The sequence below is a fragment of the Protopterus annectens genome, chromosome 13.part0 (genome assembly GCF_019279795.1).
Source record: "Protopterus annectens isolate FY-2018-M chromosome 13.part0, PAN1.0, whole genome shotgun sequence".
Lineage (NCBI taxonomy): Eukaryota > Metazoa > Chordata > Ceratodontiformes > Protopteridae > Protopterus > Protopterus annectens.
In genome coordinates this window covers 494,713,897-494,741,396 of record NC_056747.1, presented here as the reverse complement: position 1 = coordinate 494,741,396, position 27,500 = coordinate 494,713,897, and the positions used below count along the sequence as shown (strand labels likewise).

The 27,500-nt window shown below is 42.3% G+C and overlaps 1 protein-coding gene across 1 annotated transcript in view; it reads right to left on the bottom strand.

The window, feature by feature from the left end:
- The window catches only part of LOC122787922 (kinesin-associated protein 3-like), an 815,339-nt gene that overhangs the window by 221,033 nt on the left and 566,806 nt on the right, over positions 1–27,500 (bottom strand). The window contains exon 7 of the mRNA XM_044054849.1: positions 23,306–23,431. Within this exon, the coding sequence (XP_043910784.1) occupies positions 23,306–23,431 (126 nt within the window). The remainder of the gene's footprint in view (positions 1–23,305; positions 23,432–27,500) is intronic.

Genomic DNA, 27,500 nt, shown 5'->3' with positions numbered 1-27,500 from the left:
ATTGTGTTTGTAGCAACCATTGCAGAAGTCTCGTGTGATAGCTTGCTGAAGTAACTAAGATGACTGCCGCTGACATTGATCCAAGGGCTTGCAGAATCAACTGAGCTGAAATTCTGGTACTACAAGTTCATTTCCTGACCTGATTTCTTACTGTTTGCATGATCACAAGGGGAAGAGATGCTACCATAGCTACTATGTTGAACACTGCTTCTATGAATTCCAATGTCTGAGTCAGCTGTAATTTTGACTTGTAATTCAGTTATTCCCAGATTCGAACAGATCTGCAATACTTGGTCTCATGCTTGTACCAGCTAATGGCTGGTTGGAGCACTAATGAGCCAATCATCCAAATATGGAAACACTCGGAATCCCTGCAGTGTCAAGTGAGTTGCTACTACTGCCATGCACCTGGAGAACACCCTGGGGGCTGTGCTGAGACCAAAGCACAGTGCTCTGAACAGATAACGACTGGCTCCCAGCTGGAAGTGCAAGTGCCTTCTGGACCATCTGCTCATCTTTATGTGATAGTACGCATCCTGAAGGTCTACTGAGAACATCCAGTTGTCCTTGCTCAGAAAGGGCAGAATGGACTGAACCTTGATCATAAGGAACTTGGTGTGTTGAACTTATTTGTTCAACACACTGAGATCTAAAATTGGTCTCCAGTCCCCTGTTTTCTTTGGCACTAAAAAGAATCTTGAGTAAGTTCTAGATTCTATTTGGTCTGGAGGGACCTCTTGGATGACTCTCTTTTCTACCAGCTTTTGTATCTCCTGTGCTGCTGATTCCTTCTGATTAGGTGGATCATCAGAGATTTTCCTGGACAACAGGGGTGGAAAAGAAAAGGGAATAATATAACCTCTGAAAATGATTCTCTGCACCTACATATCATTTATGTTTAGCCAGGCTTCCTGGTGCAGAGATAAGTGGCCCCCAACTGCCTCCAGAGGAAGGCAATTGGGCCTCCATTGAGGAGTGCTGAAAGGGTCTGTCAGAAAAGGTATCCCTAGACCTTCGACCTTGCGGGCTTCGTCTGCCACTGGAATGTCTACTGCCATTATCACCCCCCTCCTCCTGCCTCTGGGAGAACTACCTCCATGTGTGTCCTGAAAAGGACCCTGAGACTTCCTAAACAACATCTTGGTCCATTGAGGGGTCAAAAAACGTATGCCCACTGCAGATAGGGTCTTTCCATCCATCCTTCTCACTCCTGGAGATTGTCTCTTTTACTGTCGGGCCAAATGAAGAACCGTCAGAATAAGCACTGATGAAAGATGACTTGACGGGCTCCTCAAAAGTCACACAGGTGCATCCAGGCATGTCTCCTGATGGAAGTGCCTGAACTTGCAGCCCTTGAGGCACCTTCTGCAGCATGCAAGATGAGCCTTATGGATGAATTTGCAATAGACAGAAGGGTAGCCAAGTGTGAGGCCATAGATCTTTGAGCTTCTGCAGTAGCGGCCCCCAAAAGGGAATTTGAAATTGCTTTAATCAAGTCCCTTTGCAATCTCATGAAGTGTGCCAAGTAGTTCAGCAATTGGAGAGCAAGCATCACTGAAGCATGTACTCGCTTCCTGAACCTCTCCAAAGTCCAAGATTCTCTATTAGAGGGATAGACAGTGAAACTCTGTAGCTGCCGCCACAACCACTGGATCAAATGTACACCCTTACTCGATTGTTCTCCCCCTTCTTGGGGATTGGCTAAATTGTATCAGCTATCTTCCACACCTGCTTAGACACCAAGTCAATGAGGTCATCAGCAGGTGGAGTGACCCAGCAGGTAGACGGGCCAGTCCCAAAAGCTTCCAGAAATACTCCTCAGGAGTAAGGATTTGGGCAGACCATCCACCCTTCTGTTTAATGATCTCAAGGATGTTTCCAAATCAAATGTCATCAGATCGTGATTTGGGAGGCCCTTCTCCCTCACCAAAGTCAGTATCCTCAGTGATGGACTCTTGGGGGGAGGCCAAGTGCTTTCTCTTGCATGTCTTCTTCTTAGGGACCTCTTCAGTGGGATGATCAGAAGAGATGACAATACCTGGCTGGGTGGTCTGGAAGTTCTGGGCTGGCTGTCCCAGTGGTGTAGAATGCTGAGGATCATGGTGCAAAGTCAGTAAAGAAGTCGAGGGTGGATCCAAGGTGGAAGAACCTGCCTGACCTGACAGAGCAGAGAAAACCCTCTTCACAACCTCAAAGGTCGAGCACTAGGGAGAAAAGGAAGCCAACGAAGCTGAGAAAGCGAGTATCTGGCCCACCACTTCCCTCCGCCCCATGAGCCATCCACCCGAAGTGGAAGCTGGAGCTGAGCTGTCCAACACTGTAGCAGAAGAGACAGCTCCATAAACCTCAAAGATGACTCTATCCCCTCAGATCCAACCCAAAAGCTTCCGCTTCAAGAGTCCTCTGGATCAGATGATGGTGGAGCCGGTGCACTCAGTAGTTGGATCCGAAGACAATGTCCTCTTCGGATCCGTCACATAAGGGCCCAAAACTCTTAGATCCGAAGACTCTACCACCATAGGGTGGGTCAGAGGAGGTGGTGGTGTTGATGGAGTAGTACCTGGACATTGTTCCTGACCCGAGGGGGTAGGAAGTGTGAAGATTCCCTTCTGAAACTGCTCCATTAAAAATCTCATCATCCTTTCCACATCTGCCTCCACGATACTCCTGCAGGAACAACAATACACCACTGAAGAGGAGTCAGAGTGTGGGCATCTGAGAAAGGCATTTTATGCCCACGTGTCAAATTTTTTGGATCCTCTATCAGACATAATGAAGAAAAAAGAAGTTATGTACTCACCATAATGTTTCATCTGAGTAGTTGTACTTCCTTTGTCTTCAGCCTGTGGGTTTCAGATCCACATCGGATCCGACACAGCTGTATTTTCTAGCTATGGATCCGAGCTCCAGACTCCTCTCCTTACCCATAATGCCCCCCCCAGTCTCCCTTCTCCCTTCAGATCGAGTTTGCTGCCTAAACGGTATCATCTACCCAACCTAACATCACCTTATCATAACAACGATCTCCATTACACTCCTTGACCTGGACAGAGTCAAGGGCCAAATACTTCATACAAGGTAAAAAAAAAAGAAGTTATGTACCTGCCATAACGTTCCATGTTTGTTGTCCTTCATCTCACCTTCCTTCTTATTGGTTGGGTTCGGAGTCGATCCTCAGCTCCGACTCGGCCGATATACTAAAGCTCGAGAGCTTTTACTGGCTCGAGGTACCCCTTATCCCAACATGCCAAGGAGCAGCTACCCAGATCTTGTTTGTAATAGCCCACACTAGACATATATAGTAAAAACCGAATTGTTTTACCAAGCTCTTATACATCAAGATAGGAAGGACAGAGAAACAATGCATGGTTAACTAACCTGGTATGTCAGCAGGAAACACAGCCAGTGTAACCAATAAAAGACTCCTCTCGAGCCTCCAGGAAGGGGAAAGGAGGGTGGGACGCAAGAAGGAAGGCGAGATGAAGGACAACAAACATGGAACGTTATGGTAGGTACATAACTTCTTTATGTTATGTTGTCGCATCTCGCCTTCATTCTTGCTGGTTGGGACTGCATCCCCAGCACCTGGTTCTTGGGTGGCTCACTGGAACAAACTCTTCAGGACCGTGGAACCAAAGGATGCCCTGTTCCAGGAGACCACATCCACTTTGTAATGAGAGGTAAAGGTATGAGGATTTGCCCAGCACAGATTGAATCTAACGGCAATTTGGCTTGAAAGGCAATAGAGGTGGCTAAGGCCCTAGCTGAATGTCCTCTGGGCCTTACTGGAAGCGTCTTTTTACGCAAACCATATGAATAACTGATTGTATCTGACAGCCATTTTGATAAATTCACTTTAGAAACTGGATAACCTTGCTTATTGTCAGCAAAGGATATGAACCCTTGGTCTGATTTTCTGAGGTCTTTGGTCTGTGTAAATAAAAACTTAACTGTCTATGAACATCCAATAGATGTAATCTATACTCTGCCTTGTTGCCATAATTGGGGAAGAACACAGGAAGCTCAGTGGACTGATTTAAGTTATACTCCGAACAAACCTTTGGCAAGAAAGAAGGAATGGTCCTTAGAGAGAGACTATCTTTGTGAAAAATGAGATACGGCGGGCAAATAGACAAAGCATGTAATTCAGAAACCTGTCTAGGTGAGGTTATAGCAACCAAGAGGATTTTCTAAGATAGAAACTTCAGAGGGCAATATGCTGCTGGTTCAAAGGGAGGCAGAACCATTGAAGCTAAAAGCAAGTTTAGGTCCCGGGTGCGGGGAGTTTCTCTTACCGAGGGCCGTAAAAGTGTTGTATCTCGTAAGAATGCTTTGCACAACTTATGGGACATAAAGTTAGAACCCAAGTCTCCTACATGAAAATTGGAGATGGCAGGCAGTTGGACCCTAATAGTAGCTACAGCTGCCCCTTTTTTGAAGGTTTCGGCCAGAAAGTCAAGAATCCTGTGAACAGCAGCTGTAAAAGGATCAAGGTTATTACTCTTGGCCCAATAAGAGAATCTCTTCCATTTGCTATTATAAATCCTCCTGGTAGTGGGCATGTGGAAGGACACTAGAATGTGTTGTACAGCAGGGGAAATGTTTGGGAGCCTGGCTAAGACTGGAAGTGGACTAAGCAAGCAGTCAGCTTGAGAGTTTGAAGAGATGGGTGAAGCCTGTCTGACTTGATGCGTCAGAAGGTCCGGAACTGGGTCCAGTATCCAAGGCTCCAGTTGAAGATGATGGCGAAGAAACGGAAACCATATCTGATGAGGCCAGTAAGGAGCAACGAGGATGAGTTTGCAACTCAACGATTTTGCTTTCTGAAGTACCTTTGGAATGAGAGGGAAAGGTGGAAAAGCATATAGTAGACCCGGAGGCCAATCGTGGACAAGTGCATCCCAGGGTGACTGTCCTATTGGGGGAACTAGGGCGAAGTAGCTGCTGCATTTGTTGTTTAGGGAAGTGGCAAAAGGATCAGAGCATGGCTGGCCCCATTTGCAGAAAATCAAGTCCGCAACTTCTTGCTTCAGGGACCACTAGTGAGGCATGAGGATAGCCCTGCTGAGTCTGTCCGCTATCATGTTAGATTTTCAGGGAATGTGCATCGCAATCAGAGAATGCTGGGAAGACATTGCCCATTGCCATACTTGAAGCGCCTCCCGACACAAGGGGTAAGATCTCGTTCCACCCTGCTTGTTGATGTACCATACCACTGACATATTGTCTGCTTGGATTGCAATAGTCCCGGTAGGTAGAGAGTCTTGAAGTGCTTGTAATGCCAGAAGCACCACTCCATCTCTAGAACACTGATGTGCAAAAGGTACTCATGAGGTTGCCACGTTCCTTGGACAGTCCGTCCCAGATAATGCCCCCCACCCTGTCTGGGAAGTGTCCGTGGTCACTGTGGCTACCGGATGGGGGTGCAGAAAGGGTCTGCCCAGAGTCACCTGGGTGATACAAGCCACCATAAAAGGTCCTTTCTGCAAGATTCTTTGATCAAGATCATGTGTGACATTGGCAAATCCTGGAAAGAACACTGAGCGAAAAGAAGCCACTGTAGAATCCGCATGTGGAAGCGTGCTAAAGGAACTAGCATAACAGCTGCAGCCATTGAGCTCAGTACTTGTAAAACTTGTCTTGCCTGAACTCTCGTCATCTTTATGAGAAAGGAAACTTGCTGACGAATGGTTGACACCCTGTCTTGAGGCAGTTTAGCTATCATGCATCTTATGTTTAAGTCTGCCCCTATAAAGGTAGTAGACTGACAAGGCAACAAGGCAGATTTTTCATAATTTATGGTGATGCCTAACTGGGAACAAGTTTGGATTGTATAGTCCCATGCTCTGATCAGTTGATGCTCGATGGTAGCAGTGAGCAGCCAGTCGTCTATATATGGAAACACCTGGAATCCTAGACGCCTCAGGTGAGCCGTGACCACTGCGATACACTTGGTGAACACCCTGGGGGCTGTGGTGAGACCAAAGGTCAGGGCTCTGAACTGATAATGACTGGCTCCCAGCCAGAAGCGTAGGAATCTCCTGGATTGCCTGTCCATTTTTATATGGTAGTACGCATCCTGGAGATCTATGGAGCACATCCGATTGTCCTGACCTAAGAAGGGAAGAATGGACTGCAGTGTCACCATCTGGAACTTTGTCTTCTTTACCGATTGGTTTAGCTTGCTGAGATCCAAGATTGGTCTCCAGTCCCCTGTCTTCTTTGGAACTAAAAATAACCTTGAGTAAGTTCCGGATCTGATTTGGTATGCGGGGACTTCCTGGATGGCTCTTTTTTCAAGCAATCTTTGAACCTCTAGGATTGCATGATCCTGAAGACTGGGTGGAACATCTGGGATAGAACGTTTGTCTTTTGAGGGGACTGAGAAAAGGGAAATTTGTAACCCCTGGATATTATCGACAGTACCCATGTTTCTCTCATGATAGTCTGCCAGGCTGCTGGGTACAGTGACAGTCTACCCCCGACTGCCTCCAGAGGTGGACAGCCGGGCCTCCCTTCAGGAGTGCTGGAAGGGCCTAGCACAGAAAGTATCTCTGTTGCTCTGCTGTTGCGGTCCCCCTCTGCCATGAGGGTGGCGGCTTCCATTGTTCCCCTCTGCCCCTGGGGGGAAAAAATCTCCATGTGTGTCAGGCAAAGATCCCTGGGATTTTTGAAACCACATCTTTCCACTCTTCTGACCTTTAAGATAGGGTCTAGATGGAGTGGAAAAATGGACTCCTACAGCAGAGAGAGTCTTGCCATCCTGTTCACACCTGGTGAGAGTCTCTTTTACCTGAGACCCAAACAAGGATGAGTCATCGAAGGGGGTGCTGGTAAATGAAGACTTAAAAGGTTTTGCAAATTGACAAAGGCACGTCCAGGAGTGTCTGCGTAAAGCTACTTTGGTACCTGCTGCCCTACTCGCTCCATCTGCCGCATAAGAAATGAGACTCATGGAGGAGTTAACCACGGAGGTCAAGGTCACAAGCTGGGAAGCTGCTCTGTTCGCAACTTCCTCAGCTGTAGGATCTTGCAGGGTATCCCCTAGCTCCTTCAGGAGAGCCCTCTGAAGTCGTGTGAAGTGTGACAAGTAATTCAGTGACCTGAGAGTAAAGGTCACTGAAGAAAGCATACGCTTCCCATACCTATCCATCTTACAAGACTCTCTGTTCAGCAGATAGACAGATGAAGTTTCCGCAAGTTCCTTCTTGGTAGCTGCTGCCACCACCATGGCATCAACAGGGACCCCTTTGGATAGGAAAGACTTATCTTCTGGAGCTGTAATAAATTTGTTCGGTCTCCTCGGAACTGGTTTCATGGTCTCTAGAGCATGCCATGCCTTTCGACTCACTACGGACAAAAGTGGGTTGAAAGGTGGAGACACCCAAGAGGTGGAGGGTCGGGAACCAAATGCATCCAGGTAGAATGACTCATCCTCAGAAGGGGCTAGGGACTTCCAGCCACCCCTCTGTCTAAGGATTTCCAAGATGTCTGAAAAGGAGACATCCTCAGAGGACACTGTGGAGACCCTTCCAACTCATCCAAGTCTGTATCCAAAGTGATAGTCTACATGCCTCCTCTTAAACTTCTTCCGAGGGACCTCCTTCGAGAGGATTCGGAAGAAGTGGGGTCACCAGTGGGGGTCCTGGGGCACCAGTTCCCTACGCTTGGCAGGAGGAGGGACAAAGACTGGCACAGGCACCGAGGGAGAAGGAGCCAATGGAGCCAAGGGTGTAGCAGTCTCAGGAGACAGCATGCTCCTCATCACCTCAATGGCACCACGGTCCCAAGTCGAAAGAGCCTGTGGCTCCGAAGAGCCCAGAGATCTCCTTCGAACTGGGAGCAATGGCTCCAAGGCAGATGAAGGAGTTCAGCTCACCTGCGGTGAAGCTCCAAGAGGGAGAGTGGGGTCGGACAAGGGTCCAGTGCCACTTCCCTCTCATAGCCAGCGAGAGAACTTCAGCGCCCAGATCCCTCGATGGACTGAGACATCGAGGAGATCGGAGCGGTCGTCAAAACCGATAAGGGAGAAGAAACCGGAGCCGACAGTTCCATCAAAACGACCTCCATGCACTCTGGCTCGGAGCTCAACAGGGTCGGAGGAGGAATCACTGGAGAAGTTGGGAGGGCGGAAGATCACGTTGTGATCCAAAAGCCTGGTGGATCGAGAGGAGTGTGAAGAGGATCGGTGACTGCTCGCTCCAGGTTGCAGCAGAGGAGATTGTGGAGCAGAGCATACCGGCTCCAAAGATGGAGACCTTGATCTCTTATGGGTCTGGACTGCTCCAAGGACACAGATGGAGCCGCTGGAGACTTAGCTTTATCGGAGCCAATGCTGAGAACCGACAGAGCTGAAGGCTTCTCAGTGATTTTTGTCTGTTCCAAACTCAGAACTGATGGCTTGGAGTGTTTCTCAGACACTCTGGCTGGCTGAGGACCCTAAGACGAGGAATCTTGTGGGTCCTTCAGAAGGCCACGTAAAGTAAGTTTATTTTTCCTCTCCTGCAGGACTCTGGAACTGAAAGCATGGCAGATGGAGTAAGAGTCCTGCAGGTGAACAGCCCCTAAAGAATAAACGCAACTCATATGCCCACCTGTAAGGGACAGTTTTTGGCAACATGAGTTGCATTTTTTAAACCCAGAGGGTTTAGACTCTTTAGACATAGTAACTCTAGTCAGGAAAAAATTCACAGAGAAATGCAGAAACCATCACTAATAGCACAAAACAAGTGACAGCAAACAGGCTGACAACAAAAGGAAGAACCTTATATAAAAATATATTTATTATTATTATTTATTTAATTTTTTAATGGGAAGAAGAAGAAGGGGGAGAGCCTCTAACTTAAACAGCGACTCCCCCAATGGGAGAGCCTCTAACTTAAGTGGCAATCCCAGTAAAAAGGGTGAGGAAAGGGAAAAACCCTCTAATTTAAATAGACTCTAAGGGGAAAGCAAGGCCTGAAGAGAAAATGATGGCCAAAAAGCACCACAACAAGCAGAGAAAGGGTCGTTAGACTAACGGGGGATGAAACACACTCTAACGAGTCAATATAACTACTTAATATATGAAAAAGTAGCGATAAATAGAAAAAAAACACAAAGTACTTAGCCTGAGCCAGTAGTAGCAATCCCGACGCTGCAAGCGGCAAACAAGATCTAAGTAGCTGCCGCTAGGCATGTTGGGATAAGGGGTAGCCTCAAGCCAGTAAAAGCTCTCAAGTTTTAGTAAATCGGCCAAGTGGGACAACATAACATCATAGCCTGCATCCATAATAAGGTCAGGGGAAGTGGGGGTGGGTTGAACAACTACGCAGATGGAACGTTATGGTGAGTACATAACTTTTTTATCTGAAGTAGTTTACTTCATTTGATTTTCAGCCTGTGGCACAGAGTCCCCAGCTACCATAAACTCCTGGGTGGCCCTCATGGAACGATATTCCAGAGCACCGAAGAACCAAAGGATGCTCTATTCCGAGACACAATATCCAACTTGCAATGAGAAATGAAGGTATGAGATGAGGACCAAGCAGCTGCGAGCAGATATCATCCAGAGACACCCTAGATCAGAAGGTAGCTGACACAGCTATAGTTCGGGTGGAGTGTACCTTCACATGTCCTAGCAAGGACTTACCTTTCACCTCATAGGCTCGAGCAATGCATAAGGAAATCTATCAAGCAACTGTTACCTTGGAAACTGTCATGCCTTAAAAGGGTTTAGCATAAGACACGAATAACTGATCAGATTTGCAGAAGGGCTTCTTCCTATGTAAGTAAAATCTGAGTTGCCTGTGAACATCAAGCAGATGCAACTTGTATTCCCCTTAGTTTTGGAAGTTGTGGAAGAAAACTGGCAAATTTATCATTTAGTTAAGATTGGCTTCCAAAGCCACCTTAGGAAGAAAGGATGGGTTAGTACCCAACGGCACTTTATCCTTGTGAAAGATCATGTAGGCCACCTTAACAGAAAGAGCTTGAAGCTCCCACACTCTTCTCGCTGAGGTAATGGCCACCAGGAATGCAGATTTCCATGTAAAAAAATGAATATTAACCAATGCTGCCGGTTCATAGGGTGCAGAAACCAATACCTGTAACACTAAGGTAAGATCCCACGGAGGCGTAGGGTCCTTAACCAGAGGTCTAAGTAGAAAGGTCCCTTTAAGGAATATTTTACATAGTTTGGAAGAAGCCAGGGAAGACATATTCACCCCCACATGAAAATTAGAGATAGCTGCCAGCTGCACCTTAACTGTGGAAATACTAGCACCCTGATGGAAGATGCTGGCCAAAAACTCTAAGAGTACTGAAAGAGGAGCAGTGAAAGAGTTCAAAGCTTGCTGATTAGCCCATATTGAAAAAAACTTCTCCACTTACTACGATACACTTTTCTGGTGGAGGATTTGTGAGCAGCCACCAAGATGGACTTTATGGGTGATGACAATCCAGGAATCCTAATAATCATGGGAACCGGAGCAGCCAAGCCGTGAGCTTTAGACTATCCAGATCTGGGTGAGGGATCCCTGAGGGATGAGAAAGAAGATCCAGGACAGGATCCAATGTCCATGGAGGAACAACTAGGTGAGACCACAGTGAGGGGAACCAAACCTGGTGAGGCCAGAATGGGGCTATGAGGATAACCGTGCTCCCCAGCCTTCAAGCTTTCTGAAGAAACATGACATAAGTGGGAGTGGGGGATACGCATAGAGGAGACCGGGATGCCAAGCATGGACCAGTGCATCTCTGGGGGGGGGGGGGGGTTCAGAGTGAAAAACTCGCTGCATTTTGCGTTGGAAGGAGATGCGAAGAGATCACAGTAAGGCTGACCCCACTTTCGAAAGATCTGTTCTGCTAATGAAGGATTCAGAGACCACTTGTAAGGCATCAGAATCGATCTGCTGAGCCTGTCATCTAGAATGTTGGACAACCCCGGAATGTGCATTACTACTAGAAAGCGGGTGGTGGAGATCATCCATTCCCACACTCTCACGGCTTCTCGACAGAGGGGATAAGATCTGGTTCCACCTTGTTTGTTGATGTACCAGATTACTGACATGTTGTCTGTCTGAATGGCAATCGTCCCTAGAGGAAGATGGGCAGGAAGTGCCTGCAATGCCAAAAGAACCATCCTCATCTCTAGAATGTTGATATGCAACTTGGTCTCAGAGGGGATCATGACTTTCCCAAGCAGTGTCCCCCACCCTAGCTGGGAGGCATCCGCGGTCACTGTGCTGTTAGGAAAAACAGGGTGGAAAGAACATCCTTTGAGGAAATCCAGAGATTGAACCCACCACTGAAGGGAGTCCCTGCATGCCCTCGAGATTCTCACTGGAAAGGTGAGAGAAAGGTCAAACAGGAACCACTGGACTGCAAGTCTCCATTCTAGAACTCTCATATGCAGGTGAGCCAATGGCAGGAGATTGATTGTGGCCGCCATGGAACCTAATGCCTTGAAGACTGCTGCAGCTGTGGGGACTTGAGTGTGAAGAATTTGTAAGACATGTGTTCTTAAACTACGCATCCTGTCCAGGGAGAGAAAAACTTTCATTTGAAGAGTGTCCAAACCTGCCCAATAAAGTCCAGAATCTGAACTGGCTCTAGAGAAGATTTGCTTCTTCTTCTTTCTTCCTAACTTTCCAAACTTTGTTGATTGTCACTACCTCCTAAAGTTTCCCATCCTTACCTCATTGTAATTCCCTAAAAAAATAAATAAATAATAACCTGATGTAATTTTCCTAATGAAAAACTTTTATTTCTGTATTATGTAACATCTATTTGAATTGTGCAATATGGGTTTGTACAAAATATGTATTTAACATTTAATTGAAATGTATATTATGGATTTGTGCTCTTTCTGTACAATGTATTTGTATTTCTCTGGAGCTTTTCTCCCCAGGACTCCATTGAAAACGGTCTTCTTGTAGCCTGATGGACTACCCTGGAAAACACACTGCAAATAAATAAATAATTTTTCAGGTTGATGGTAATCCCCAGATTGTTTGCTAACTGGATGAAGTAATCCCTGGCCTGACATAGTAGATGGCCTGAAGGGGGCAGCAAAGAGCCAATCGTCCAGGTACGGGAAGACCTGAATACCCTAGAGCCTCAGGTAAGCAGCTACAACCGTCATTCCTTTGGTAAACACCCTGGGGGCTGTGGTAAGACCAAAGGGGGGCTCTGAACTGGTAGTAATTGGCTCCCAGCCATAAGTGAAGAAACCTCCGGGAACATCTGTCCATTTTTATATGGTAGTGCGTATCCTGGAGATCGATCGAGCACATCCAGTTTGTGGCCTGCAGAAAAGGCAGGATTGACTGGAGCATGACCATTTGGAATTTTGTCTTGGTTACTGACAGGTAAAATGAGGATAGATCCAAAATGGGTCTGAGGTCCCCCGTTTTCTTTGGCACTAAAAAGAACCTTGAGTAAACACCAAATCCAGGCTGGCCTGGGGGGACGGTTTGGATGACTTGTTTGCTCAGCAGCATTCCTATTTCTAGTGCTGCCTCCTCCCGTTGCGTGGGTGGAATGTCTGGGAGGAGTTTATTCGGATGGGGATGTTCCTTGAATGGAATGAAATATCCTCTGGATATGATTCGCAACACCAAGCAATCTTTCGTAATGAACTCGTGACTGCCTCCAGAGGTGAGCAGTTGGACAACCCCTCTGGGCTGACGCCCCCCTCTGCCTCTCAGGCAGCATCTGTTCTGACCTCTTCTGCCTCTGGGGAACAGAGTGTCCTGAACATCCCGGGAAAACGCCTGAGACTTCCGGAACCACATCTTCTTCGTTCCTCACTGAATCCAAGAAAAGGATCTTTGAGGAGAAGAGAAGCAGATCCCGATGGCAGACGGTGTCTTCCCATTCTTCTCGCTCTGGATCAAAGTCGCTTTCACTGAGTTCCAAAAGAGGTAAGACCCATCATAAGGGGAGTTGTTGAAAAACGCTTTGAAGGGCTCCAAAAATTGACACAACTGGAGCCAGGCATGATGCCTGATAGCAACGGCTGTGCCGAGAAGGAGAATATACTCGTGTCCCAAAATGGTCCATCACTCTTGATTCTCAATCAGCGGGATGGACCATGGAGCTGTCCTGAGCGAGCTCCTTCATGGTGGCAGTCACCACCATCATCGCATTCTACCGGGATCCCTTGTTCCAATGTATCCTGTCTGACGGAGGACTCAGCATTTTGTCGGGGTGCTTAGGGATGGGCTCTACAGTGTCCAGCTCCTTCCATGCCACACCTGGATCAACAGGAGGGGGCACCCAAAAGGTATATGGGCCCAAGCCGAACGTCTCCAGGAAAACGGACTCATCAGAGGTCAGTTTGGGGGCTGACCCCCCCCCCTTCCGGCAAAGGAGCTCCATGATGTCTCCAAAGGAGACATCCTTGAGGGGTGACCTTGGGGAACCTTCCCTTCATCCAAGTCCATGTCTTCTGTGAGGACTCTGGACCTCTATGGCAGCAAATGAGATTTGAAGGGAGATGGGGGCATTATGGGTAAGGGGAGGAGTCTGAAGCTCAGATCCATAGCTAGAAAATGTGGCTGTGTCAGATCCGATGTGGATCTGAAACCCACAGGTTGAAGATCAAATGAAGTAAACTGTTTCAGATCAACTACATAAATCCCCTAGAAAGAACACCAGTAAACAACTTACAACAGATAGCAGTGACCAGAAACCAGTAAAGGTAAAGCAACAATCCTTTATATATATATATATATATATATATATATATATATATATATATATATATATATATATATACAGAAGAGAAGCAAAACACCCTTGTCAGGAGAGGATAAAGAGGGGTAGGAAAGACCTACCAAAGATGGTAGCATCGAATACACTAACTACTGTACAAGGGGAAGAATAAGGATAGCAGAAAAACGGTAAGAAATATATTCAAATCTCTAACACAGATAGAGAGTTAAACAGTAGCATTTACATACAAAGTTTGAAGAGATTTTACTTAGCTTAGCCAAATTGATCGAGAGAAGCAGTCAACCATGTCTGGTCATGAAAACAGCAAACAAGACCTGAGGGAAGTTAGGCATGGTGCACTATGGGTAGGAAAGAAGCGCAACAGTTTGTTGATCACAACAAGCTAGAGTAATGGCACAGTCAGATCAGAGTGTATTATCCAAACCCATACATTGTGGAATGAATGAAAAATAACATCAGATCTTTTGTTTTATTTTTATCTTTTTAACTAACTTGGAGTAGAAAGGTCAATACAGCAAAGAAAATCCTACACAGAAAACAACTATCAATTAAAGTCACTTTATCTGGCACCTAGTAGAGGAGAACCTTTCCACAATACTAAACAAGAAGATTTGGGTCTGTAGCATTTGAGTGGCAAGCAAGATTCAGTGTAATTCAGTTGTCTGAGGGGAGTTATGGGTAAGGGGAAGAGCCTGAACCTTGGATACAAAAGTCTGTACAGTGGTCTATGTTGGATTTGATAGAATTCAAAGACCCAGCAGTTGAGGATGGACGAAGGAGACAACATCAGATATGTATTTTTCTGATCCTGTCCAGACATGGAAAACAGATGGGGACCTAGGTGTCAGACCAGGGGTGAATTTCTGATTCCCCATCCACTGGTCCAAGTTATGTTTGAATTGGGTTAAGGAAGAATTCTACATCACATAGATGGGAAGCCTGCTCCAAAGAAGGGATAGTCTCTGAGATACTTACCTGTCCCTCCAACATGTTCTATTTATGTAGTAAGCAAGGTTTAAGTCCTTTAATCAGGTAATTCTGATTCTACTTGTTTTGTGAAAATGCAGAAGGTCCATCACAGTGGGATTCAAGGATGCTTTGCATGCCAAGCATAGATTGCCCTTCAACAGTCTGTAGGTGACCTAGAACAGGGATAGGGTTGGATTTGAGGCAATCTTCACAGACATGTTGTTTATGACCTGTATCCTTTTTGAGAGGAACCTCTGTGGACATTCCAGTTGTTGCATGTGACTGATCAGGTATATATCGAATGACTCAATGACTGGTCTAAGGAGAGCCAAATACGGTGGAACAATGACAACTTGGACCTAGATGCCATCCATACCCTTGCTTATAAGTTGTACAACACAGAATGATTCCTTACTACCAAATATACATGAAGGTCAATGGCCAGGTTACTGTCTACATGCGTTCCCAAATCCCTGACCACTGCGCACTGTCTCTACTCTTAGAGGTGTTTTATATATATATATATATATATATATATATATATATATATATATATATATATATATATATATATATATATTTTTTTTTTTTTTTCCTGACTGCTTGTTCATTTCTTCTGTTAACTAGCTTTTTTAAACACCTTTATTGAATTATTGCTTGTGACCTAAGCAAATTTACATTTATACAAAAGTAATCAAACTGTATTAACAAATTAACACTAACACATTATACTTCACATATATTGCTACATATCATATCATATAACCTAAGCAACATTACATAAATTATTCAATTTCTGACCCTTTTTAAACAAGAAACATCTTTCTTAAACCACTGCTTACGACATAAGCAATCATACATTTATATAAATGAAAACAAGCCACACAGACACAATCCTAGTTGCAAGCATTTTATATTACAAACAAATACAGACACACCCCCAGTTGCAATCAGTATAAATCACTTATACCCAATCATTTTCGATCAAACATTGCATAGCTCATTTAAGTCCTGCCTTCTTTTAAGTCTCATTCCTCTCCTGTATGTATTGTTCCCACAATTCACATTTTTCCTGTGTAGTTTGCTCTTACCCTTTTCTACAGATCTCAATTACAGTTATTTTATCTCTGTTACTATATTCACTACTTCTAAAATAGTTGGTTTAGATTCTGATTTCCATTTCCAGTAATTGCTTTTTTGGCAGCCACCATAATTAGACAGATTATTCTATGCAATACTTTAACATTTGAAAGCCCCTCTACATAATCCTTGTTACTTATTAACCACAGCTCCCTTTCTTTTATTTCCACCCTATTTTTAAACTCTACCTTAATTTTATCCTGCTCCCTAGCCATATTTTCAGAAGAAATTTCAATCTTCTTTAATAGCTCCTGAATAATCTCGACTACCCATTCCTTAAATTCCTCTCTTTTCAACAGATAGGTGGGAAAGCACCAGTGTCTCATTTTTATTTCATTACCGTGCTTTTATTTTAGTTATTGGCGCATGATCTGAAATAGTTCATTGTGTACATATCAAGCCCTTCATTTAAATGCACATGTTCCTGTGAAATGTATATTATGTCAGCCTAGCCCAGTTTTTATACCTTAGGGAATAATATGTAAATTCACTCAGAACTCCTATTACGGAATTTATATCTTCCATGCCATATACTTTCATAAATTTTGTCAAAAATCTACCCCGCCTTTGTTATACTTTCCATTCTGAAACCCCAGATGCATCTTCACTGCTGTAAATCACATTCCAGTACCCACCTATAAGTAATATTCTTTGCTGAAAACTGATTATTTATCCCAGAATTTTTTTAAGCTCCATTATAACTGTTTTAGGTGGAATATAAATACATGCCAGTGTAATCCTCCTCCCTTCACAGTAGCCCTTTAGCACTAAAAATTGTCCATTATTATATTTTGTATCCTCTTCTATCACTATTAGAGCTTTTCTTGCAATTAATATAAGTACTCCTCTTTTCCTTTGTCCCAGGTATTACACTGAATAACCATCCTGAAAACCTTTATCAAATTCACATGTTCAGCTCTTTCTAAGTGTGTCTCCTGTAACATAGCTATTTGCGCTCTACATTTTTTAATATAGTTCGCTACTCTTTCCTTTTTGGATTTATTTGTGAGACTGTTGACATTTAAAGATATTATGGAAAGCATCATTATATTAGAGAGTTCTTATTTCCACCTTTTATGTATAACAATGTTTTTGTTAAATGCCTAGTTCCAGCTTTTTTGTTGCATGCATACACTGTTTGACAGGTTGAACTTTTATATAGCTGTTTATTTTCATATCCATTTGAGCCTATGTCACATCTTACAAAACTTTTTATTTTATTGAAAGCCCTCAAAATAACACACATAATACCCCCTAAAACCTATTAACTTAATACTATCACAAAAAAACTATGTACATCTTCAAATACTGAAGTTTTACCCTCCTAATAGGAACAAAAGTCCCAAACTGACAGCTACACTTACAGACTTGAGTTAACCTAAAAGAAAGGTTAAATATGCTAAAATGCATGGTGCAATCTGTGTTTCTATTAAGTGCTAATTGTTTTTGTCTTTTCTTTATAGCTCTCCCAGCTGGGAAACCCCTGAATGTTTTCAGAGAACATTATTTCTCAACTCAGTTTTTTTCCTTTGGCCAATCACTCTCCACCAGACTGTAGCCAGCTTACCTTTAGCAGATTGTCTCCATGGAGACACGAGAACCAGACAGCAAGTTTCTCTTTATCAGATTGCTTCCATGGAAACAAGAAGACCACCTGCAGATTTGTTACTGAGCATACAAGTTTTTGCAAGAAAAAAACTCATAATATTCAATATTCGTTTTCAGTTACTTGTTTACTCTCAAAATTTGTTATTAAATCAAGCTAAGGTTCTTATACCAGTAATTTCCCATGCAAGAATGAGAAAAAGCACATTAATTTTTATTTTTTCTATGCTCTTTTAAGCAAGCTTTTTTTTTTCTTTACATTGTCTACATTCCTTAAAAGTGAAGAAGAAAAGAAAAAGAGAAGGGAGAAAGAAAAGAAACAAAAAGAACATCCGCACCTTTTCCACAAAAATAGCGCTAGTAAGAAAAAAATGTTTTACTTATAGTTAACTTTCTTTCTCCTCTTTCCCTCCCCAAAGCATTTTTTGAACATTAATGATATGAAGTAGGGCATGTACTTTAGAGTCCCCTACAAGTCCAACAAATGCTGAAAAAAAACAGTATTTCCAGATTTTCTTGTTCCTTCATATTTCACACACAATTTTTGCCCTGTAATCCCACATTAAGTTACTGGTTTTATTACTGCTCATCTCCATCTCCCAAATCCTGTCACTGCTTCATTTCTAACATGCTCTCAATTCTTGTCAACTCTCGTGGTCTCTTCCATCACTCCATTTTCCACTGAAACATTGGAAAAAGTTTCACAGGTATAGCCTCTGTGGTCTTTATTACAAGAAGAACAAGCATCAGAATCTCTGTTTCACAGCTCACTTTTTGTTGTACAAACTTCTGTATTTCATCCTTAGCATGTACTACATCAAAAGTGATTTTGGACCTCCAAGGAAGAATACTTTGAAGACAGCTGGGTACAGCAGTTTGAATCTCACAACTGCATCTTGACATTCCCTGAACAGTAGAATAAATTTGCTTCTCTTCTGCCTGGTGAACAATGAGTAATCATTCTCTAAAAACACTCTGCTGTCCCCCACTTTTAGTACTTTGTCCTTCTGCCACAGTTTTATCAAAAATCAACCCCTTCTGCTGGTAGGATTGCATATTTACAATTAAATGTCTAGGTTGCTTTCTCATAGCCAGGTTTGGAGCATACACATGATGTGGCCTTTCAACTAACTCCTCCTGCTGTGGAATACCAGTCCAGTTGCTTATTTGTACTTTCTTAAAATTAATGCAGTCTGTTCCTTCCAGCTTTTCTGGTATAGCTGAAAAAATCAGGTTTTCCCTAGGTGCTCTATCCTCTGTTATTTTTTGAAACATCTCTTCCTGAGCAGTCTTATATTCATCCAGCATTTTTGTCATTTTGACCTCAAATTTTTTTGCAGCTTTATCACCTCATCTGAATATTTGTTTAAAGCTTCTTCCATTTTTTCCAGCTTTTTATTGTTTGTATTGATATACTCTGTCAATGTTTAGTTTAATTTATCCAGGTCTGTGTGCACTTGCCTTGTTTCTTCTTGTAGGCTACTGGAATTCATATCTGGAGGTTGCATTTTTTTTTGCTGAACAGCTGCAGATCTTTTCCCAATCAGTGTTTCTACCTCACTTTTTGTAGCTGATTTTTCCAGGTCCTCTTGCTTCTTTTTTCATGACATCCAGGCAGTACACTTACCAGCCAGTTACTGAAATGTACCCATAAACACACTTCTGCTGGCTTCTCTGCTGAGTTTCTGTTTTCACACTGGGAGAGCTAGAATTAAGCTGTTACTCAATGTGCAGCCATCTTGAAACTCAGGGGTGTGTTATCAATAAAGTACTTTCATGTGGTAGCCATCTTCTTGAAGGACATTATTATGCATTTCTTAGCACAGAGTTTTAGACCACGGCTCTGGTATCAGTTATATGCCTGAGTCAGCCCTTCTTGAGGAATATTAGTATCTAGGGGGGATTGCATGACTGCATCCAGTTTGCAATCTTCTGCAAACCTGGTCAGCCACAGGCCCCTAATGTTGGCTCTGACTTCAGAAAAGTAGAAGCCAAAAAGGAGGGGACCCAACACAAAGCCTTGCGGGACTTTGCTAGTGACCAGCCTCTTTGCGAAGGTGGACTCCTTTTTCATAGGTCCTATCTGAGAGCAATCTGGTTATACAATGGGTGCCACAGGGTTTATACCTTCTTGAGTGGTTTGCCTGCAATGTCTGAATGGTGTAATGTATCAAATGCCCTGGCCATGTCAAGGTAGTTAGTATTTACTGTTCTGCCCTCCTCCTTTATTTTTCTGACATTCTCAAAGACATCAAGAAGGTTGAATAAACATTCTTAAAGAAGTCCACCAGGTTGAATAAGCATGATCTGCCCAAGATGAAACTAAACTGGGTTGGACCCAGTGTCTGAAGATTTCCTATGTCATTGTTAATCATTTCCATGATAATACTTTCCATGCCTTTGCATATAAGACTAGTCAGACTTATGGATGTGCAGTCACTGAGGTCTGTAACTGGCTATTGCAATTCTCCATTCATGTGGCATGAAGTCAGCCTTGAGGATACGTTAAAATAGTGACTCTAATGGTCCTGCAAGGTCTCATGATGCTTAGAAGGTATCCTAGGATATTATTTGGGCCTATCAATGTGGTACTCTTGGTCACGAACAGCACACTGAGTACCTAGTCCTTAGTGACAGAAGGAGTGGGAGGTTTGATGGGATTTCCTGAGGGGTGACTGTAGGGAGGGGGGTAAAACTGAAGCTGAATTTTTTGGCCAATAGATTTGCTATATCTTCCGGTTCAGTGTACAATTAGTTCTGCACATGGTTGTGTACTAATTTTGAGGTTGTGGACACAGCTAAAGAAAACCTTATAGTTGTCCTTGGCCTGGGAGGATATTTTACCTCAAATTTGGCTTTGGTAAATTTGATCTGCCATCTGAGTTGCTTATTTAGATTGATGAGAGAGCTTTCTTTTCTTCCTGATGGGAGTTGCACTTACTAATTATTGCTATGACTTTCTTCCTTTTGTTATACAACCTACTAATGTTGGCATTCCATGAGGGAGGCTTATTTTCTGAATTTGTTTTGCGCTTATTTTTGGTAGGCATAGCTGTCTCTATGCAGCTATTAACATGACTGTACATGGTCTCCATGAATAATTTTGCATAGGGAGCAGTATTCTCACGGTTTGGATAAGTGTTTCAAATTACATCAGGTTTTCACCGAATAACAGAAAGTTTGACTTAGAACAGATCCTAAATGTTCCAGGGTTAGCAGGGGTCCTGGGTTTTATTTTTATTTCAAAGAAGACAGCTTTATGATCCGACCTTACAAGAGAGGACATTACAGTGGGGGATAGCATTCTCCCATGTTGTTCAGGACTAGGGCAAATGGACTTTCTGGTTTGGGACGTTTGTGTTGACAAAGTACAGTACAGGAATCTCTGTGCCTGCAGGTTTGATTCACAGTTTATAATGGGGTAGATAAAGTCACTCATGAATATGGTATTGGGTTAAATGGTGAGTGTTTCCCTTAACTTTATGCATTATGGATATCCCGGCCATAGAAGGAAATCTGTATGTGTCAAGCATATTGTATGGAACTTTACTTATGCAAATTTGGGCATGGAGAAGCTTAAGTGCATCATCCTGTTTGACCAGTCTTGGGGTATGTTTGTTTTGATGTAAATTGAGACCCTTCCATCTTTAATCCCTGCCTGTGCAGTAGCTGGTATAAATGTGTGGAAGACATTGTAGCCCTGCACTACCAAGATTCTACCTGTGGCTGTAAACCATCTCTTGGTACTTGCAGAAATGTCTGCATTTCCAAGCTGTAAGCAGCTCGGAGAGAGTAGAGTATTTTGTTTAGATATGTAGGAAGGTTTATCAGTTTGGCATTGCCTAAAAAAGGCAAAATGGGGGAGGACAATGTTTTAGCCAATATTCAAAAGCCTAGAGTGGACAGGTGCAGACTATCCTTGACAAAGCAGTGTGGTCTGTTGACTAAATTATCCAATGCTGACAAATACTGTACCCCCTTGGAGTGACACCAAAAAGCCAGTTATTAAAGTCAATCATCTCTGTTCATACTGTGGCATTATCCTTAGAGAAAGTAGAATACTTCTCTATGCTAGGCTTATGCCAGCCTGGGGCACACAATCTGAGACAGCCATCATGTCTCTCTCATACAGTCCAGAGAGGTGTATCTCGGGTCATTTACACCCACATGGACTATGATTGAGTCACACTGGTACTTGCGATCCAATGACATGAAGACATGTGTGATCTGGTGGATCTTAGCCCCTGTTAGATAACCTGACAGTGACTTTCTACTTACTCAGCCTGGTGAGTGAGAAGTGTGTCTCACAACAGAGTCTTCTATGGCTAAAATGTTGGGTTGTGTGGTGGCTCGTCATACGGGCTTAGATGTTGAGGCTCCAAAAAATGTGGTTGTATGTGGTGTTGTGGGTGTTTTGGTGGAATGCTTTTGGAGCTGCTGAGGAAATTTCTTTTATGGTGGAATGCTTGGGAGGCCTTTGGGATTTAGGAAGATTACATTTAAGAGCCTTAGCATATGTGGATCTATGTGTCTAAGCCATACTGTTGTGCAGTGGGTGTAGTGTGTACATTACTGACAACCTGACTGGTATTATAGGTGCTTGTATGCAAAAGCTTTGAATTCATTAACATTGTGTAAATTATGTCTCTCAAATATCCTAGCAGACTGTTCAAAAATTAGTTGTCAATAAATATGAAGCAATTGCTACATTCTCTTAGGTGGCCCCTATCCACTAAGCTGGCTGTGGAGATAGCAGGAGAGTTCGTATTGCCCTTCTTACTTCAGAAAGTTAGTAAACGAGTATACAGTAAAAACAGGAGTATCTAATACAAAACTTGAGGGGCAGTGCTCGTCACTGCTGAAGTTAGTTTCTCTTTGTGTAAATGGGGACTCAGGAAGTTTCAATGGTAGTTTTACACATAAAAGTCAATTTTAGGCACCCTTATTGCTGTGTTGCCTCACTCACATCTATGATTTGCTATCTATTCCATTTGCTGGTATCCGTCATGGGTGTTCACTTCAAAGGTACACTACCAGGCATCTTGTCATCTTTAGTATATTTCTGATTTGCTCTTCTTAATGCAATCTATTACAGTATGGTGACTGCTTTACAGCAAACTAAAGCTGATCTCATGGCACAGTGATTACAATGAGGAAATTAGTAAAACTGTTTCTGAAATCAGTGGCATAATGCACTGTGTTGTCACACCCCTGTCCCTACTCATTCCAATTTTAATACGTCATATGCACATTATCCTCATGCCTATTAAGCCAGTAACACTCCAGCTCTGTGCTATGGATACTTCTGCTAGTGCACAGTCACTGTTGTGTGTTACTAGTCCTAATGTGCAGCAGAGCACCTGGCACTCAAGAAAGTTGCAACACTCTGGCATCTGTGTGAATGTGTGTGTTGAGTTTGCCTGTCTATGTCATTGCATGCATGTGTTTGTGTCTGTGGACATTAAATATTTGCATAACTTATATTTTAGATATACTTCCTTCATTAATATGTATGCTACAGCAAGTCTTGAATTATAAGGTGAAGGAACTATTTTACATCAAAAATATAAGAAAAGTATATGCTACTAATAGAGTACAATAAAGTTTTATAAACACCTCTTTAGCTAAGCACAACAGTGCCCTCCACGGTGGGCATTACTGGGAAGTAAAGGACCTTCCAGAGATGGTGAGGCCCTCTGTCTGTATTTTCAGGCCCCAGAGGATCCCTGGGCAGTCCATTATTTCCCTGATATCGCCAACCCTCAGGCATTGTTGTTTGCTTACTAACCTTTGTGTCTCCTTTGGAATATTGCGGACAGAGAGTTTACAAAAATATGATGCATTCCCCAAAAGATACAGCTTTCTGTCTTACCATTTAAAAGTTTAATGAGCTCAGAGACAAAGCCAGATCTGACAAGCATAATTGCACATGAGTTATCCTGGCATGCAGTTCCAATCATCTGCACTACTTCCAGCACCAGGTCTGATTTTGCTGCACCTAGGTAGAAGGAAAGAAAAAATATTACAGGTGAAGCTATGCACATCCAATCTGCAATAATTCCACAGCTGGGTAGCAGGAAGCATGCAGATTAAGTCATGCACACACTATCTGCACTGATGCTTACATGATACTTAATAAACATGGCAAATAATGCAGGGATATAAGCAAGAATTGATCAGTATCTATCTGTAAGAGAAATATAATAGTCTAAAAAGTTCAGTTAAGTTTCATCCAAAAAATTGGTTCTAAATTTATCAGATGGGAAGAGCAGACTGAAACTGAATAACATGTGTAACAGTGAAAAAGATGATCCAATGTAACAAATGAGAATAAACTGCATAGAAAATTTACAAAAAAATCTAAATTAGAAGACTCAACAGGTTTATCTTTGGTTACAGGTATCAAAAATAACTGAAACAAGTAGAACAGAGTGACAGAAAGAAAATGTAATAAACCTGCCAGTCAAGGTAATCAGCGTAATAATGCAGTGCTATGCAAAAATAATAATACTAGATATTCTCTAAAACAATATATTATTGATGCTGTGCTTTGGAGTACTTGATACAGATTTGACTTATGAACATCTGATATTAAGGTTTAGCAGATTTACATTTCCTAGGAGGAGGAGTTGATAAGTAGCGATCTCAGATGTCGCTAGTTCATGTTCAAGCTCAAATTTATTTTAGAGCTTATTTCTTAAGCATTTTCCAAAATCATCAACTCAAAGAATGTTAAACAGTTAAATGAGATCCATATAAATAACAATAAAGACTGTTGCACATTACTACACGTGTGCCTCCAAATTCCCCTCAAACACTATTAATGAATAAAATATAATCACAACATTAACTAGTAATACAAAAAGTAAAGAAACAGCATAGCTTTGTCATCTATGAACAGCATCTGCAGGTTGCCTGATGTATAAGTTATCGCACTTTGAATTAAAAGGAGGCATTAGCCTCTATTAAACAGTCATTTTTTGAAAAATGTACAATTGTGTAAGTCATTTACTATATCAGTAAATGCATGAAGTAGTCATTTGGGAAGTAATCTGTTACATATATGTTGTTTTGGGGAGCAAAGCACTGGAACCAGATGTTAATTTTAGCACTCTTTACCTGAGATGAGCTAACATATGTCTCTTGCACCAATATACAGTAACTTGGGTTGGTGTGATCCTCTGTATAATCCACACTGATAAGTACTCAAATCAGTTCTGAACAAGAAAATTCAAAAGAAAAAGTACAGCTGTGTCAGGTATTCCATAACAGCAGATCTTCAAAGGGAGGTCAACGAAACAGGAAATTATAATGTTTGAGTTTACTTGCTCGGTGGTCTGCTATTTTTTCCATAGGTGTTTAGTTACCCTGAGAGGGTCAACACTGATTGTGATGTACAATTTCATAAAGTTTTGCTATAACTTGTCCCATATTATCCAGAATTGCTAAAAGATAATTTTGCATGTGAGTTTGAAAATTAATAGCTCTGAAGGATAAAGTGGGCAAGGGTATAAACCTTTTTACTGTATCCATCCAAAGCTCTACTGTTTTTATCATTAGAAATAGAACCAGGAGTAGGAATAATCAATGTGGGACTGGCTTGGTTTAATGATTTACTTTGACCAGGATGAGATTTACACCTTGAACCTTTGCATGGAACTTGTATTGAAAAATAACTTTTTTTTTTTTTTGGAAGGCCAATACTTCCAGCAAGTTAAAGGTGTTGTGATGGGGGCCTCTTGTGTCCCCATTTTTGCTAACATTGTATTGATACAATGGGAAAATTTAATTTTTATTTTACAAGTTCGAGACATTTCCCTGGAGAGAGTATACTCCATATCTGGATGATATCTTTATTGTATGGGAGAGGGAGGAAATCTGACATCATCCCTTTCATAGACTTTTTGAATTCTACCACCCCTTTTTTGAGATTTACCTACACCTTTAGTCAGGTGTCTATTAACTGTTTGAATGTGACTATATTTAAAATTATGAAAAACAATGTATCGAAAGCACCATATACACAAAACCAACTTACTGTAAGAGTTTGCTGTACTACCAAAGTAACCATCCTATTAAGGGCCAATATATTCAGCTTGCTAGGATGGTCTCAGATAATGGTTTACTTCACAAAGAAAGTGAAGTTTTGGCAAACATGTTTGGTGCTAGAGGTTACCCTTTTCAGTTAATCAACTTAATTAGGTCTGATATAAGGGAAAGAAGGGAGAATGGCACTATTGTACCCCTCATTAGGTCTAACACCATGTCAGTTAAAGATTTATTTAACCCAGGGGAACTTTTTGGGAGAGATTTTTCTGCATGTTTTGTGATGCAATACTATGCAGAACATAGTGCCATTAGGAACATTCTGATCAAGAACTGGTCAGTTTTTTCCTTGTTCCATGGTGTTGTAGACAAAGTGGGGGATGGACCAGTTTTTGTTTACAAAAAAGGTAAAACTATAAAAAAATGTTCTGGAGTCCCGGGTAGGGTATTCTGTTATGTAGTCTAATAAAAATTCTGGTACCAGGAGTTGTGGTTCTTGTGCCCAGTGTAGGTACATTTTGACAGTGGACCAAATTCAAGTAAATGTTTTTTTCATAAAGCCACTTTTACTTGCAACTGTAACACTATAGGAGTGGTTTATTTGGCTCTTTGTCAAAAATGCGCCAGTTTTTATCTTGGGAAAACCCAGAGACGGTTAAGGGAACGTATACATGAGCATTCCCTTACCATTAGAAAGAATAAGGGTGGCTAAACATGTCAGTGACCAGCCATCTCATTTTTTATTTTTTGGACTAGACTGTGTTTTAAAAAATCCTAGGGGAGGTCTTTGGGAGGACTTATTGGAGCAACACGAGTTGCTTTGGCAACTCAGGTTAAATGCTAAACCCCCCCCCTGGAATTAATGAACAAGTCTCCATATGTTTTGTTTTAAAATTAAAAGTCTTATCAGGTTTAACAATATAGTTTAGTATGAAATAAGTTTACATACATTTTTTTTATCATGGTGTGTAATTTTATGTCTTCTAGTTGTATGTATTTTTTTAATATTTAATCATGTGGCTGTGTGGAGTCACATGATTAATTACTGGATTATAAAAAAACGTGTGTGGGTCTGTTTTTGCATACTCTAAAGTCGTCTGTTTACAATTTAGACGAAAGCGCTCAGTATTGGAATAAACACCTTTGGAATATATTCTTTTTGGTTCACTGTGGTCCTTCTTGCTTTCTGTGGAATTTGGAGTGATTCAAGTTGTGGTTTTGTCAGGTTCCTGCTTTTTGGTTTTGTGCCACTTCTGACACCATGTCGCTCGTCCCTCTAACATAGATGACAAGCAGGCGGGGTACTTCGTTCAGATGCTTTATTACATAGAAACACATTAGTATGGATAGCAGCATCATAAAATATAAAAAACTGATTAACAGACAGACCTTGCATACATACATGTTTACATCTCAACAGCTTACTACAAAATGACAGTCAGGTTTGCATATGCCCAGTATTTATACACTTGTGAAAGCCCTTGGCTTCTTAAAGCTACGTACACACACATTGATCTGCAGAAGCCATAAGATCTAACAGATGGAGAATCGGTCTTGCCTGTGAGCTGAGATGCTAAATCACTTGAAAGGCTATGAGTCTTAATGACTGGACCCTTGTAATGGGGAGTTTGGCTTTCTGTTGAACTGTGTCTGACATCTTATAAATTTTATTTGCTGTGTGGGAGGCAGTTTGCTCTTCACACAGTTGACTTTTATCCCCAATTGGTTTGTAAGACTGAGAAGGAAAGTCTGGTGTTGCAACAGTAGATCCTTGGAGGTAGCAGTTAGGAGACAATCATCTAGGCAAGGGAAGACGTGGATCCCCTCCAGCTGTAGATGAGCTTCTGCCATTGCCATAATCTTGGTAACACCAGTGGAGCTGGGGTGAGACCAAATGGCAGTGCTCTGAACTGACAGTGATTAGCTCTCACTGTAAAATGTAAATCACGAAGTAATGAAAGAATCCAGGCCACCAGAAAGGCAAAATCTCTTTTATAGAAACACACAATTACAGATGATAA